General features: G+C 37.0%; 1 protein-coding gene across 2 annotated transcripts in view; it reads right to left on the bottom strand.

Annotated features, from left to right (window-relative positions):
* The window catches only part of STK24 (serine/threonine kinase 24), a 61,799-nt gene that overhangs the window by 7,723 nt on the left and 38,465 nt on the right, over positions 1–15,611 (bottom strand). For both annotated transcript variants that reach the window (XM_075138166.1, XM_075138176.1), the window contains exons 3-9: positions 14,283–14,339; positions 10,650–10,758; positions 10,376–10,533; positions 3,990–4,175; positions 3,587–3,732; positions 1,250–1,373; positions 283–351 (exon numbers count right to left, since the gene is read on the bottom strand). In XM_075138166.1, the coding sequence (XP_074994267.1) occupies positions 283–351; positions 1,250–1,373; positions 3,587–3,732; positions 3,990–4,175; positions 10,376–10,533; positions 10,650–10,758; positions 14,283–14,339 (849 nt within the window). The remainder of the gene's footprint in view (positions 1–282; positions 352–1,249; positions 1,374–3,586; positions 3,733–3,989; positions 4,176–10,375; positions 10,534–10,649; positions 10,759–14,282; positions 14,340–15,611) is intronic.

Raw genomic sequence — 15,611 nt, 5'->3', positions numbered from 1 at the left:
AAAAATGGAATGCTGCAATCCAAACACTTACATACCTTTTTGTTTTTCATGCTCATTGCTTTAGGCTAGCATGGTTGATGTTGCTACTATGCATATGAATTATTGTTAGAAGCAAAACAAAGATCTCAAAAGCAGACATGCATGAAAGCAAAGGATACAGCTAAAACAGTAACACATCAAGTCCAAAACGGGTTGTAGAAACCTTAGGTGTCATTCATTGTATTTTTCTATTTTTCAGAGACATAAATCCTGGAATTGTTAAATTTTAAAGCAATAACTTACCTCTGCAAATAAAGGTGATATAACTGTAGAAAGGCATTGGGATAGAGGCCTCTTTGGGATATCCTTTTCCTTTAAAGAAAACAAAATTCTGACCAATTTTATTTCTGAAAAAAGGCAACCTCATTGTATTCTGTTTCTAATTAAAGAAAAAAATAGTTCCAACACACTACACCTCATGAAAAATCTGTTTCTATGTACATACAAATATGTAAAATGTTGTACAACTATTCCAAAGCACCGTGAAAAATGGAGGCTGAATTAAAATTTGAGGCTGCAGCACCTCAAATACACGCAAGCTCAAAATTAAAAAAAAAAAAAAAAAACACCACACACAACCCCACCAAACGACCCTACTGAGCGTGTACTAAATCACGGACATAGATATTTACTAGGTTCCTCCCATATGATACAATATTTTTCTTACATTTCTCCAGTTCTGATAAGAACATACGCCCAGAATTTTCAGAGCTAGGGTAACAACCACTTGCCCAGGCACACGGGCTGCAGAGAATACGATGGAGCAGCTCCTAAACATCCCTTATTCTGATTTGGGTTTTTTTTTCTGGACACATGCACATTCCATTCTTCGCTACATTGTAGACTTTTTTCCTACACGACCAGAATGCCTTCCCCAAAACCCAGTCTAGCTTTGTACTGTACTGGTTAAATTTACTTTACAGAAGGAAGATTTTAAAAATAAAATATTGCCTGGTCTTCCTCCAGTGGTAATATTTCACAAACTACGGAAATATTTTAGTACATATTTAATGAACTACACAAAAAGGACACATTTACAGAATACCCAAACTTTAAGACTTACTCAAAACGTTTTGTGAAAGGCAACTGTAGAATATACATTTTTAGCAAAAATTCTAAAGTTTTACAATTTAAATGCTTTTAAAGGTATATAATAAATTATTAAAGCAAGAATTATCTCCTTGTATAATACAGTCAATATTTTGGGCACCTTATTTCTTTGCAACTCCAAAGGCTGGGCTGCTCCATTCTCTAGATTCTTGGGGTCTTTTTCTCTTATTGTAAAGATCCATTCTCCTGAATCACTCCCACCTGAAGCCTGGCCATCTGGTTCACTTCAAGGGGGCGGGGGGGGGAAAAAAAGTTTTATTACCTACACCTTATTGTCCATGTTCATTCAATATATATGCTAAACATAAAAACTCCAGTCAAGACCAAAATCAGGATTCTATTGTGCAAGCCAATAAGTATAAAGACAAGTATGAAAAGTAATGTAATTTATCTTTTGGGGAAATTAAAAAAATAATTCACTAAATGTTAAATTAACTTCAAAAAGAAAGAGGCATTGTAGATTGAAAACATTTTCATAAGTTACATAAACAAGTAACATGAAGTATTTTATTGCTATCTGAAAACTGGCTTTAGTGGAGTACCTCAAATCATTAGGGAAGGGGGAAAAATTAGAAGACTTAATTCACTTTTTTGCCTAGGAAAACAGCTAAGACACTAGCTTAGAATACCTTTGAGGAAGACAGTTCATCCCCAGCCTGTTAGCAAGGTAAATTTCCCACTTAAAAAAAAAATTGGCTAAAAAAGTACAGATACAGCATGGCTTTAACAAACTACATCACCATAAATCAATCTTTTGCCTCATTTTCTGAGGCTGGCATAGTAGTTTTTTCTATAACTCCTGCGAAGTTAAAAAGAACAAAAACATTTATGCTGACACTAATCAGTCACTGCATTAAAATCTTCCTCTCACTACCATAAATATCCTCCTCTAAGTTCATTTCTTCCTGATCTGTGAATTAAGAGTGATTTGCAACAAAACTACCAATTAAAAGGCATCTAGTGGCCACAGTACAAAAAGTATTTAGCATGGCCTACCAAGTCAAAAAGCACGTCATCAGTGTAAGAAAATTTTCCAAGATTTCTGCTTGAAGTCACATAGAACTTCTGGCTGTCACTGAAAGAGGCAGGTCTACCTTCCTTGAATACATTAGCTCTAGCAAGTTGATCCAACAGAAAAATATTTATCGATTTGGAAAGTTAGTATTCCAGCATGCCAAATCAACTCATCCTTTTATCACATCTAATACAAGGGCTGCTGTGGAAGCAGAGGAGGGGAAAGCAGGCTTAGACATAACATTAAATTGTCTCACAAGCCTGCAATAACCATTCGAGTTCCACTAATCTCCTATGCCAAGCTATCAAAGCTGGTCTGATATTCCACAGGAGCAATGGACTTTAACCTCAAAGTTCAGTTAGTAACTGATCTGAGACCAGTTTTAGGACTAGTAATTTACCCTCCAAATCAGACCTGGTTTGGGGCTGGAACTGCGATCACTGGCAGGAATCAAGCCATTAATAACGTAGGACAAATCTACAGCTGTAACGGCAGCCAAGAAATCATAACCAGCCTGATGCTTGCCATTAGCACGCAGACTGGAATTGCAGAGAATAGTTGTGTTTTCTCGATTATGAGGAATTTAACAGGTTTGTGAGTAAATTGTCACTTGATTTTCAAAAGTATGTAATCTGATGATATCCACTATTTTCAAAATTACTTTTAGACTAACAAAGTTAACTTTTTAACTGAGTCGTAACTATTTGCAACTTGGTTTCCTAAGGAAACCAACTCATGAACCTATTGAACAGCTCCATCAAAATTTGATGGAGAGAAGTGAAAATTGGAAAGGAAAGAAATCTGGAAATATTTACAACACTTCTCCTTTTTCAATTAAGAATTTGACATTTCATGACTATCATGCTGTAATGGCCCAACTTTTCTGGAAGGTTAGGAAAAAAAACACGTCATAAAAAAAACTTAGGTGATATGGTTTGTACCGCAAAACCTCATTATTATGGAAGCATTGTCCACTAACCCTCTCTTATATGCAAGGATATGCTTCTGCCTGTTTACTCAGATAGCCAAAAATGAGGGACAACTTGCCACCAAGGAGACAACTGCCCTCCTTAGGTGGCCATGTGCACACACAGCACAGTGCATGTGCACACTGCTACTTGGCTGCGCAGGGCAAGTCCTACCTTCTGCTCCCATGACAGGAGTAACAGTTGGCCTTATGTCTAGGAAGGACCCTAGACCCTACATAAGAGAGAAGGTAGCATAGAATGGGCCAGAAGAATTGTTCTCAGTGACTGTAATTTGCATGAAATCCCTTGCAACACTGAAATCAAGATTTCATTGGTTTACCAAGGCTGCTAAGCTGAAAAGCTGTAAACAACAGAACACAGGAATATATGTACTAAAAATAACTACTTGGCTCCTATATTTACAAAGGAGATCTTACAAACTTATCAAACTTACGTATCTGAGTCATCAGAACTGGAGTCGTCATGACTTTGTTCAGACTTCCATCTCTTGTGCCTATCAATAAGGTCAGTCAGGTAGGAAGTTTTCTTTGAGTTTCGTAAAATAAATTTGTGTTTTAAGAGCTCTTTTGCAGTAGGTCTCTTAAAAAAAAAAAAAAGATTTTTTTACTGTGTTTGAGAGTGTTAAATGACTCACTATAAAAAGATTAAGAAATCCAGACTTCAGTCTTGATACAAATGAGATTTTAAATATGTACAGTATTGGGGGGGAAAAAAAAAAAAAGAGATGCTGGTGAATATGTTGCCCCATATTAGAAAAGCTGAACTGCATTTATTCGTGTAATTCATGTAAAGCAGTCAAGTTCTCTACTATACATTGACAAACAGATGAAACTCACAAAGCTTGGGTCCTTGTTTAAGCAAGCCTCAACAAATTCTTTGAGGGATTTACTGAAGTTTCCTTCTAGCGTTGGTGGATTGTTCTTAGGAATGAGGAACAAAACCTTCATTGGATGCAATTCTGAATGAGGTGGCTCTCCTTTTGCAAGTTCTATGGCTGTTATGCCTAATGACCAGATATCTGCCTGTAAGAAACAATGCTTTTAAGATTAGGTTGGAGAAAGAGAAGAAACAGTGTTGCTTGCAAAGATAGATTTTAAACCTTTACTGTAAATCATTTCATATGTAAATTGTTCTTGTTAACATGGTCTAGTTTATGTGGTTAACCACATAAAGTATACAGAGCTCCTTGGTTGTTTTTACTCTACAGCATAAAGAAGTTCTACTTATTAGAGTTTTAAAACTTTTTGAAATCAGTGCTATTACACCAGCAGTTATTACTGATCTTGAAATACAAATATTTTTTAAAAATAATGACAGAGTTGTTATAAACTAGCATTTTTTCCACCATATTCAAATATACTATGTAAATACGGGGCAAGCCTCAAATATTGGCATAAAGGAAGACATGATAACATGCACAAGATTTTTCCTCAACAAGCATCAGCCTAGTACAACCATCAGAAATTTAATACATTAGAATATAATTTTCCTGGGGTTTAACACTGTCTTATATATCATTCTTATTAACAGACTAGAGAAATGCAGTCTAGAACAGTATTATCCAACTTTTTCAAGAGATTTCAACCAGTTAAGTATTTGGTCCAAGTAGCTTCTGAAATATTGACAGCACTTGTCTACCTGATCTGTGAGCCATGTCTTGTAGGCCAAGGTGGCCTGATCTAAATCAAGCTTCCCTAAGTCATGCCCATGCAAAATGTAGATCCAAAGGCTCACAGCCAAGTTAGATGGACAAATCAAGTAATGCAGCAGAGACCAGTGCTAGATCTGCTACCATTTAATTTAATTGACGAGTTGGATTCACATTGTTACTGGATGCCACAAAACACATATTGGTTTTTTTTAGGGAAAATTATTTAAATATATTTGTTTCATAGGTTTTCATTATCAAAATATGCTACTCTTTCTACGGAATGCTGTTTCCCTAGATTCAAATCCTATTGCCAAATCTGCCTGAAGTAATGTGAAGTAATGCATCATAATTCTCTACGTTCTCCTGAAATAACAGACCTAAAAGTCAAAATAATGGATGAATAAACCCCTCAGAAAGGTGAAAGAAAAAAAAAATTTCACACAAACATCTGTTCCAAAGAACAAGATATCAATTACAAATATTTATGTTCTGGTTTTTGTTTCTTTTGAAGTGAAAGCAGAACAAAGACTTATTCTCAGGAAAGGAGGAAAGATCTGAAGTGAGCTGCCTGGTTTTACTCCCAAACAGAGCATTTGGAACTTTGCTACACTGTAAACAGACCTATTTCCAGGTACTGCATAGAGCAGAGATTTCATTTTTCACTGCTGTCCTTACTAAGTGTCCCTCTAATCCATCTGACTCTGCTCAGTTGATAGGCTAGGTTATCTTTGACTAACTCATACAGGACTACAGGCTGATATACATTGCAGCTATCATAGCTACATTGCATGACTGAAAACAAGCTCCTTCTTCCTTGTTCAGACAGTACTCTATTGTTAAGAGCTTAGTTACTTAATTTTGCAAGTAAGTATGGAAAAAAAATCCGAGTCAATTAGCATACCATTGAATTTATGAAATGATGTTTTGTTAACCCATGTTACAGAACTGCCATCTCGCACTGAGCACAGAGGATTACATAAATATATGAGCTCTGAGTTTCATTTATCTTAATAACAGCATTATCAGCTAAGCTCTCCTCAAGTCTAATTGTGAGTAACTTCCCTCTAGCAGGAAAGCTTTTCTTGGTTATGAAAGAAAAATGTCACCTGCGAAGATGAGTCTTTGTGTTAACAACTGAGCATTATTATTTCCAATTTATTCTGGATTTCAGTTTCTCAAGAAGAATGTGTTAAAGCCATATAAATGGATAGATTTTCTTCTGCCAGACTTTCAGTCACAGATGGAGCATGTGTATATGTAAGTATAAAAATCAAATTTATATATGTATGTGTGCATAGATATCCACATGTGCACACATATATATAAAAATAACTTCCTTTTTTTCCTGATTTATTTTTAACTTTCTATTGCTAGTGATCTTCCCCCACAAAAAATGAACGAAAAAGTCCAACAAACCACGGCTGCACACTGAACTCTTCGAAGTCCCAGATGGGTTTTGGAAGCCCATTCCTATTTGAAGCATCAAGAATAAACCCCCCAAATTCCTCTAGAACTGTAACCTCTCCTTTCACAGATAAGAAAGGATGTCAAAACAGGGATGTAAGTACCAACTGCATGTATATCCAACTAAGCATTTCTAGGATGCGCTTGTCTGACAATGAAACTCCAGAAAAAGTGAAAATCAGTTCTCCAAATGGGGAGGGAGAAGCATGACTTCAAGAAATGATGACACTGTATCATCACTAAGTTTTACCACATGTATGATTTTTACAGTTTCAAATCTTGAACAAAAATTATTCTTCCAAGTTCAGATGAGAGTCAGCAAGTCACTGGTAACTAGTATTTATTGCAGTACTGCCATAAGCCTTTCCTCTTCCATTCTAATGAGTAAAATTTAGTCTGACTTTGAAGCTCTTGTAAGTTAGAGAAAACAGGCTATATGCAAGAGAAAAACATTACAAAATTAAATATTTATTTTTCTATTAGAAGTTATATAGTAGAAAGGACTAGGTATGGGAAAACTGAAGCAGATAAGAAAAGACGATGACTTTCAGATGAAAGGAATCAAAACAGGAGGAAAAAGAAAGAACTATTGCCAAAATAACAGAAATTAGAAAGAAGAGAAAGATCGTATGAGGACATTATATCAAAGAACAAATAGCTTGGAGAGAAGGAAATAAATGGTATGAGAAAAGATAAATAAAAAAAAAGGAAAATAAATTTTTTAAAAAGTGGTAGCTTTAATATAACGATTATAGTCATATTTTGACATTTCACAATTTTTCCCCATGGCTGATAGTTTCTTTTGCAGCTAGGTTTTATCACCCCTGTGGATTACGTGGACTTGAAAAATAAACTACAAGGGAAAATGAAAAATAAATTTGAAATTTTTGCTATCGAGTACACCTCTCAGATCAGCTACTGACCACATTAAAATGCAAACGTTATCGTTAACCTACTCTGGAAAGTAGCCATCTGGAAATCCTAAGTTCTCAAATATATCAGTCTGAATTATTATTTACAAAAGTCTGTCAGAAGCTGTTGAAATTTTAGTATCTATGTCAAAAATCACATACCTCGATTATTTTTTAGGCAATAAAGACAAGCGTTGGAATGCCTTGTAATTATACCTTCCAATATATGGTCTGAGAAAGAATAATAGGAGTATCTTAAGGACACACAACAGTTTGGGAATGGGACTGAATAAAGCAAGAATGGAATGGGCAAATTTTGTATGGCAGTTAAGGAATACACAGCTCACATATGCATAAAGCAGCCCAAAAAGCCTCCCATAATCTTGAGAGAACAGTATTGGGAACATAATTTGGAACTTAGTTTGACATTGTTCAGTTTCACATATTTTAAAAGAAAAATACACAAAATGTATGCATTTGTTAAATCCTGAATTAAAACAGCATTTTTCAAAAATGCAGACATTTTTTATCTATTTAAAAAAACCCTGCTTCTCTATCTTAACAAAAGATAAAAGATATTATATACATACATTCCCATAACACACATTTGGGAAAAAAATAAAGACTATATTCAAAATCAACAGCTTATGTTAAGTATTCATTACTTTTACACAATCTTAAAAGATATTAACGTGAATGTTAAAATATTATAAAGCAATGCAAAGACAATAAAGATAAAATGCTTTTGGTTAAAACAGTATAAGTGCTTCACATGAGGAAATTCCTCAGAAATTTGTTTCTTTAATTCCGAAATCTGTGTTTGACAGAATGGTTAACTCAGAAGCATATCTGAATTCAGAGGAGGTGTAACTATATCTTAATATCCGAAACTGCTTCAAGTGGAAATCAATATACTGTAATAATAGTTCTTGCATGAGTTATGTTGATAATATAGTGTAAGCCACGGTCAGGAAATCCACCAACTGCTCATAATATTAAGACAAGTGATAATAGTGCTGAATCAACGGAAGACTTCAAGCTTTATAGCAGTAACTAGCAATGTTAGACCTCAGGATGCATCTGCCTTCCTTTAGCCTGGTTAGTAGTTTTATGTCATAACTTAGGTTTTGCTTTGCCTTGCACAGCTGTGCTATTTCAGCAGTCAGCATGAGCAAAGGTATCAATCCAATCAGAAAAGGAGCAATAAACAATTTAACAGTTGGCATGAGGTATACAGTAAATGAGGAAATAAGCTGATGAACTGTGTGAAAGAAGCAGGTGAACCATGCCCAAGGTAGTGTTACAGGGCACTTTCAAGCTTTTATTGGGAAGCCATCAGCATGTGGGAAGTAAGAGGATTCAACAGAGCAAAAAACAAAACCTGGTAACACAGCAACTACGTAATGGAAATTGCTTGTACCTCAGCAGGAGTATGCTATGAAGAGGATAGTCCTGCCTAACACCTCTCAAGCATGGCCAGCTTATGGAACGAAAATGAGGTTAGATTTGGATGTCTGTGTTCTCACATAGGCATAAGACTATCTCTCAGTAAACAGGCCTTCTCAAGTGGTTGTTGTGCAACAACAGCAAAACTATTGCCTGTAAAATTTAGTCTGGTCTCTTAAGTGCCAAAAGGCTCACAGACGCCAATAAGTATCAATAGTTCATTCAAAACTGGAGCTCTGGTCTTCTAGGGAACTGATCAAGTATCCAAGACCTTTTCATGTCCACATGACATCGTAGGCTGAAACAGCCAGAATTCAAAACCTGAGGACTGAATCATGCTTTGTCCAAGTGAAAATCATTCCCAGAAGCCAAACCTCAAAAAAACCCTAACCACCAATACTCCAAAGAGAAACAAACAAAACAAAAACCACCATCCACAAAAAAAAATGGTTTATTCAACCTTCAAATTGGGAATTTGAGGTCATTCAAGCTTCTAGAGGCTCTACAGAGCTCTGCTAGTTATTTTTAAATAACCTCTCTACAGAAAGATATCAAATAGGGAGGGAAGTAATACTACAAACAATCTAGGCCAGAGTCAGTATTGGCGAGTTCCTTACATGGATGAGGGTGGAAAGAAATGTGCCAGGTTGTCTCCTTGTATGGAGATGTGACCAATCAACAAATCCCTACAAGGGGATCAGAGGAGATGGGCAAGAAAGATGACCTCAGGGAAGAACATAAGGAATGCCTGCTAATTATCAGAAAGAAAGCTGATCTTACCTCAACACAAGTGGGACTTGAGGGTGACCTTTGTTTCAGATATACAGCTGTACCAGTGGGTTATAGGGTTGTGCAAATAGCCTTCCGCGATATAATCAGTAGAGCAATGGCTCACTGAGCTAGCCAGACCAGCATGGGGGAAGGGGAAGGGAAGGGCAGCAAGGAGGTGTATATGTAGCTCAGCCTAATAGAAGTATAAAAAACGAGTAACCAACAAAATGAACTTTGAAGAGAGCAAAGGGCTTGAGCTGGCTTCAATGCATGTATTCCTTCCTGGCAACTGGGGACACCCAGTACCATAATGGTGAGTATATGGAGACCAGTAATGGGAATCACATTTTTCTTGTGATCCAACAGTATATTACAATTGATATATTGTGCTTGTGTTGTGATTTCAGTACACTGCTGTACCACTCTGCTAAATCAAAATCCTGTGGAATGTGAATATCTACAAATAATTAAGTTTCATATTAAACATTAAACCCTCCCCATAAGGGATATCTAAAAGAACATGGTCAGAGAGTAGCATAGACCTATGCAGCACATTTTTCCACAGATGAATAACAGCACTTTCAAACACTTTCACACCCACAAAATCCATATTCTTCAACAGTGTTGCTTACTATATTTTTCTAAAAACAAGTGGAAGCATATTGTATAACATTGCTCTCTTCTACTTTTAAACAACCATCAAAAACACTCATCAATAGAGTGGGATAAAAGGTGACAGCATGTACTTGTCAATATTGGAATATTTCTTGACATCTGGATGGGCTTAATACACTAGGAAACGTAAGGTTTGGATACAAATTAGGAAAGCTTCTTACCTTAGGAAAGGTACTGCTAGGTATCATCTAAACATACACCTGTCTGGACACAGCCAAAGTTATTAGCTACATTCTGAAGACCAACCTATGTAATTCAAGTTAAAAAAGGAAGGGACTTTGGCTAATGCCTGGAAATACCTTACCTTCGAATCATATGCCGATTGCTTTATTACTTCAGGTGCCATCCAAAATGGTGTTCCCACAAAGGTATTCCTCTTTATCTGTGTATCTGTTAGTTGTCCTGCTACTCCAAAATCTGCTAGTTTTACTTCTCCTTGTTCAGATAGCAATACATTAGCAGCTGGAAGAAAAGAAGAGGAAATAGCGGAAATTAAGACATTTGACACTGGAAGGGTGTTCATTTATACTGCATGAGCTCTTCTAATATGATTACAGTAAAAATAAAAAACAATTTACCTTTAATATCTCTGTGGATTTTCTTTTCTGAATGCAAGTAATCAAGTCCTTTGAGTATCTCTCTCAATATCGTAGCAATCTGGGTTTCATCGAGTGAGCCAGGTTCTAACTAGGAGACAAATATTTTTATATATGTGTGTGTGTATACATATATATACACATATAAAAAGGAGAAACAGAAAGAACAGAAATAACACTGACTATAAAAAGACTATAAAACTCTTTCTGACACACCTCAAAACTTCCAATTTGCTAACTTTGCAACATGAGATATAACCCAGAATATTCTTTAAAAAAAATACATAGTTCTAAACTAAGTGGCCTTATGAACAACAGGCAAAGAAATACTTCATTTACCTAAAACACTTTTTAAATTTTGTTAAAGGCTCCATAAAGACACAAAGGCTCCATAAAGACACAAAGTTTCAAGTTATTGCTTTGTGGTCAGGTCATAGATATATACACTGCATTTGAAAAGCATCTACATTGTAATCTGATTATTAGCATTACACTAAATTTAGATGTGCAACTCCACAGGCCCTATATGGACCCAAATATCGAAGTCTGAGAAAGAAACTAAGGCATATAAGGTACCACATCAATCACATATCCTATTACTATATACTGCAAGGGATTTTGTGAAGCTCTCTAAAACACAACTCAAACTGCTAGGCTGACAGAGCATTGCATATTTAAAAAGTTAACTTTTTTCATATAAAACTGAAGGTATAAATCTGCAAATTGTTAGAATTAAAGGTTCAAAGTAATTTAATTCTTACAAGAAGAAACAGCAGTGGTAGAAGATCTCAGAGCTGTCTACAACTGATATAAATTCTAAAAGTGAATATGCCACTAACTCTAAAGGGACAGAGGAAAGGTCACTACACAGAGACGCTTCTTAACCAATAAGGGCATTTCAAGAAAGAGACTGAAACTCTGTGGACAAGAATTAATATTGGAAATATTCCAGTATATTTAGCCACAAACCTAAATTATACTCAAAGTTGAAAAACAACATACATGTAATTGCATTAAATGTACTTTCTCTTGTGAGGTGTGATTTTCAAAACAGCCAGTGCATATTCAAGTACAGAAAACACCAGGCTAACATGACATGTATACACCTCGAACATGGAATTCAAGATTCCTATTCAGTCTTGCCTTGAGTACAGAAATGTGATGAAGTGTGCCAGTTGTCCTACCAGATTCCAGTTGAGAACCATAATGTGCATGTTAGAACTAGGAAAACATGTAGCATAGATTGAAAATGAGTGAAGCACACACGAGATGCTTAATATACACTTACATGATGATTTCAGTTCTGTGGCACAATTTCTTCAATAACATTTCAGGATGTGACCAAAGACACTGTACTATTTCTAGGCAACAAACTTAGGGAATAAAAATGTGGTCATCACACAAGTGAAACATGTGTGATGAAAAAAACAACAAGAAAATATGATAACACCTGTTTTCTTTCTGGTTTTTTATACCTTTTTGAAGCACGAAGAAAGTAATAATTAATTTATAAAAGCAAACCCAGTTTCTAATTCCTCTTCTGTCAGGAAAAAACTATCACAACAATAAATAAACTTTTTTCAGCATATCTTTATGGGGAACATTATCAATTTCTACACAACCATAGAACTCCTTCTAACAGGATGTGGAAACTAAAGGTATAAATGGATTCCAAAAGTTAATTACAATTAAAATATGGCAGCACAACTGCAGGAAGCCTGCATTTACTACCACCTCCTGTTTTCTGGATGTCACCAGCAGAATCCCTCTACACAGGCCTTTTTCCTTTCACGCTTTCCTCAAGCATTTATTAGTTGCCCCAGTTGAGAACAGCAAACTATGCTACAGACATTCGGTCTCAATTGGTATGACAATTCTCACATACTTAAAACATCCGTTTTTATTTCTCTAATAGTATTTTAAAAACTCTCAATAAATATAAGATGGCATGTGATTTTTTTTTTTTTTTTTAATAGCTGAAGTGAATGGTCAGCATCCCGCCATGGAAAATACAATCTGCACTGAACCTTTTGAATTATGATTCAAAATCAGGTAATTTTTTGTTACTGTATCTGGCATAGTTAATCTAGTCTTTCAAATATCCTAAACCATATCTCTAAAAATCACACTTTATTAAGCAGATCTCCTTGCAGAATTAGATACAAAAATCTTTGCCGGAAAAGAAATGGAACCGATATGGTTCACTAGATTTACAATTTACAAGGTTCTATTGTATATTTACGCATGCCACACAAACACAGAAAATATATCATAGAATCATAGAAGATCTCGAGTTGGAAGGGACCCATAAGAATCATCGAGTCCAACTCCCTGCTCCTCGCAGGACTACCTAAAACTAAACCATATGACTAAGAGCATCGTCCAGACGCTCCTTGAACTCTGACAGGCTTGCTGCCGTGATCACTTCCCTGGGGAGCCTGTTCCAGCAACCAACCACCCTCTCAGTGAAAAACCTTTTCGTAACGTCCAGTCTGAACTTCCCCTGACGGAGCTTCATTCCATTTCTTTGTGTGCTGTTGCTGGTCACCAGAGAGAGGAGATCAGCACCTCCCCCTCCACTGCCCCCCTTGAGGAAGGTGTAGCCTGCAATGAGGTCCCCCCTCAGCCTTCTCTTCTCCAAGATGAACAAAACAAGTGACCTCAGCCACTCCTGCTAAGTCTTGTCCTCAAGGCCTTTCATCATCTTGGTCATCCTCCTCTGGACACAATCTAATAGTTTGATGTCCTTCCTGTATTGAGGTGCCTGAAACTGCACACAGTACTGGAGGTGGGGCCGCACCAGTGCGGTGCAGAGAGGGACAATCACCTCCCTCGACCGACCAGCTATGCTGTGCTTGATGCATCTCAGGACACAGCTGGCCCTTTTGGCCGCCAGGGCACACTGTTGACTCACAGTCAATTTGCCATCAACCCAAACTCCCAGATCTCTTTCCACAGGGTTGCTCTCCAGCCTCTCATCCCCCATTTGTATATAAAACCAGGATTACCCCATCCCAGGTGGAGAATCCAGCACTTGCTCTTGTAAATTTCATATGGTTGGTGATTGCCCAGCAATCTAGTCTATCCAGGTCTCTCTGTAAGACCTCTACCCTTGAGGGAGTCCACAGCTCCTCCTATTTCTTTGAAATACATTTTTTTTAACACCAGCCTAATGTTTTTTTAATACCAGCCTTGTGTTTCTGTCTGTATTTAGACTTCAGTGACACTTAAAACAGGGAAATTTTTGTTTGTTTGGGGGTGAGCAGGGTGGGGAAGAGATGTTAAAATGTATACACTAGGAGGAGTTGTGGTGGCAGAATTAAGAGACAGAAAAAAATATTTTCAGCCACTAGTGCTCTCTGGCTGACTGAAGATTAGCATTCAACGATGTTTATAACCTGCTTCCAATATTATGTTGCTTAGTTCCCTTCCATCTATACAAACAATCAGTCTTGCCTCATGGAAAAGAACATTCTCCTGGCATTGACAAATACTTTTTCTCCTTTACTGGAAGCAAACATTGTCATAGCCAAATGACATATTATAGTTTCCAGAATTATAAGATAGGAAAATTATGTGAGGTAAAATAACAAAAATCACACATAATTTACTTACTAGATCAAGGGCAGAGCCTCCTCCCAGATATTCCATTATTATCCATAATTTTGTATCCTGTAAAACAAAAACAACAAAAAATGTATTAAGTTTTAAAAAAAATCATTTATTAAGTTAATGGGACTTGTTCCATTCTTTTTGCTGAAGAAAGAATCTACAGTTTTGAAACACCACTAACTTTTAGCTGTTCCTCCAAAATATCTTTGGATTATTCTTTAAGATATATAATTTTTAGTCCAATCTGATTAGGAACTAATTTCGTCCGTCACAAGCTATTTACACAGCTCTCTGCGTGTGTGTGTGTGTGTTCAAGAATGTTTAATTCTGTTCCTCTAAATTAACAAGAGGAAAGCTACTTCACATTTACCAATGGGTAAGAGCACAGACATTAGATGTTTGTTACTTCCAAATAATTGATGCGTACTCTTAATGTCACACTCTGGTGTGACATTTCATACTATCTTTTTTTTGTACCTATACTAATACTACTAGAATACAGACAGCATTCAAGGAAGAAGAAATTTCTCTTTATTATGGAGAAGATTATAATTGAAAGGCATTTAAAGAATAATGCAATCATCAGGCACATTCAACGTGGGTTCACAAAAGGAAAGTCCTGTTTAACTAATGTGATATCCTTCTATGATAAGGTCACCCACCTGGTGGATGAAAGGAAGGCAGTGGATGTATTTTTTCTGGATTTTAGTAAGGCTTTTGATACTGTCCCTCACAGCATCCTTCCGGACAAGTTGTCCAGTTGTAGGATGGGCAGATTCACAGTGTGCTGGGTGAAGAACTGGCTGAAGGGCAGGGCTCACAGGGTTGTAGTGAATGGGACTACGTCTGGCTGGCAGCCGGTCACCACTACTGTTCCTCCGGGCTCAGTCCTAGGGCCAGTTCTGTTCAACGTATTTATGAACGATCTGGATGCAGGAGTTGAACGCACCATTAGCAAGTTTGCTGTTGATACCAAACTGGGAGATGCTGTTGGACTCTCTTGAGGGACAGGAGGCCTTGCAGAGGGATCTAGATAGATCGGAGCATTGAGCTATGATTAATGGGATGAAATTTAACAAGTCGAAATGCCGGATTCTGCACCTAGGACAGAGTAATGCCAGGCACAAGTATAAATTAGGAGAGGAGTGGCTGGAGAGCAGCCCTGCAGAAAGGGGTCTGGAGGTGCTAGTCGACAGCAGGCTCAATAGGAGCCGGCAGCATGCCCTGGCAGCCAAGAGGGCAAACCGCACCCTGGGGTGCATCAAACACAGCGTAACCAGCCGGCCAAAAGCAGTGATTATCCCGCTGTATTCAGCATTGGTGCGGCCTCAC

Source organism: Calonectris borealis, chromosome 1 (genome assembly GCF_964195595.1).
Source record: "Calonectris borealis chromosome 1, bCalBor7.hap1.2, whole genome shotgun sequence".
Classification (NCBI taxonomy): domain Eukaryota; kingdom Metazoa; phylum Chordata; class Aves; order Procellariiformes; family Procellariidae; genus Calonectris; species Calonectris borealis.
This window is presented reverse-complemented; position numbering and strand designations above follow the sequence as displayed.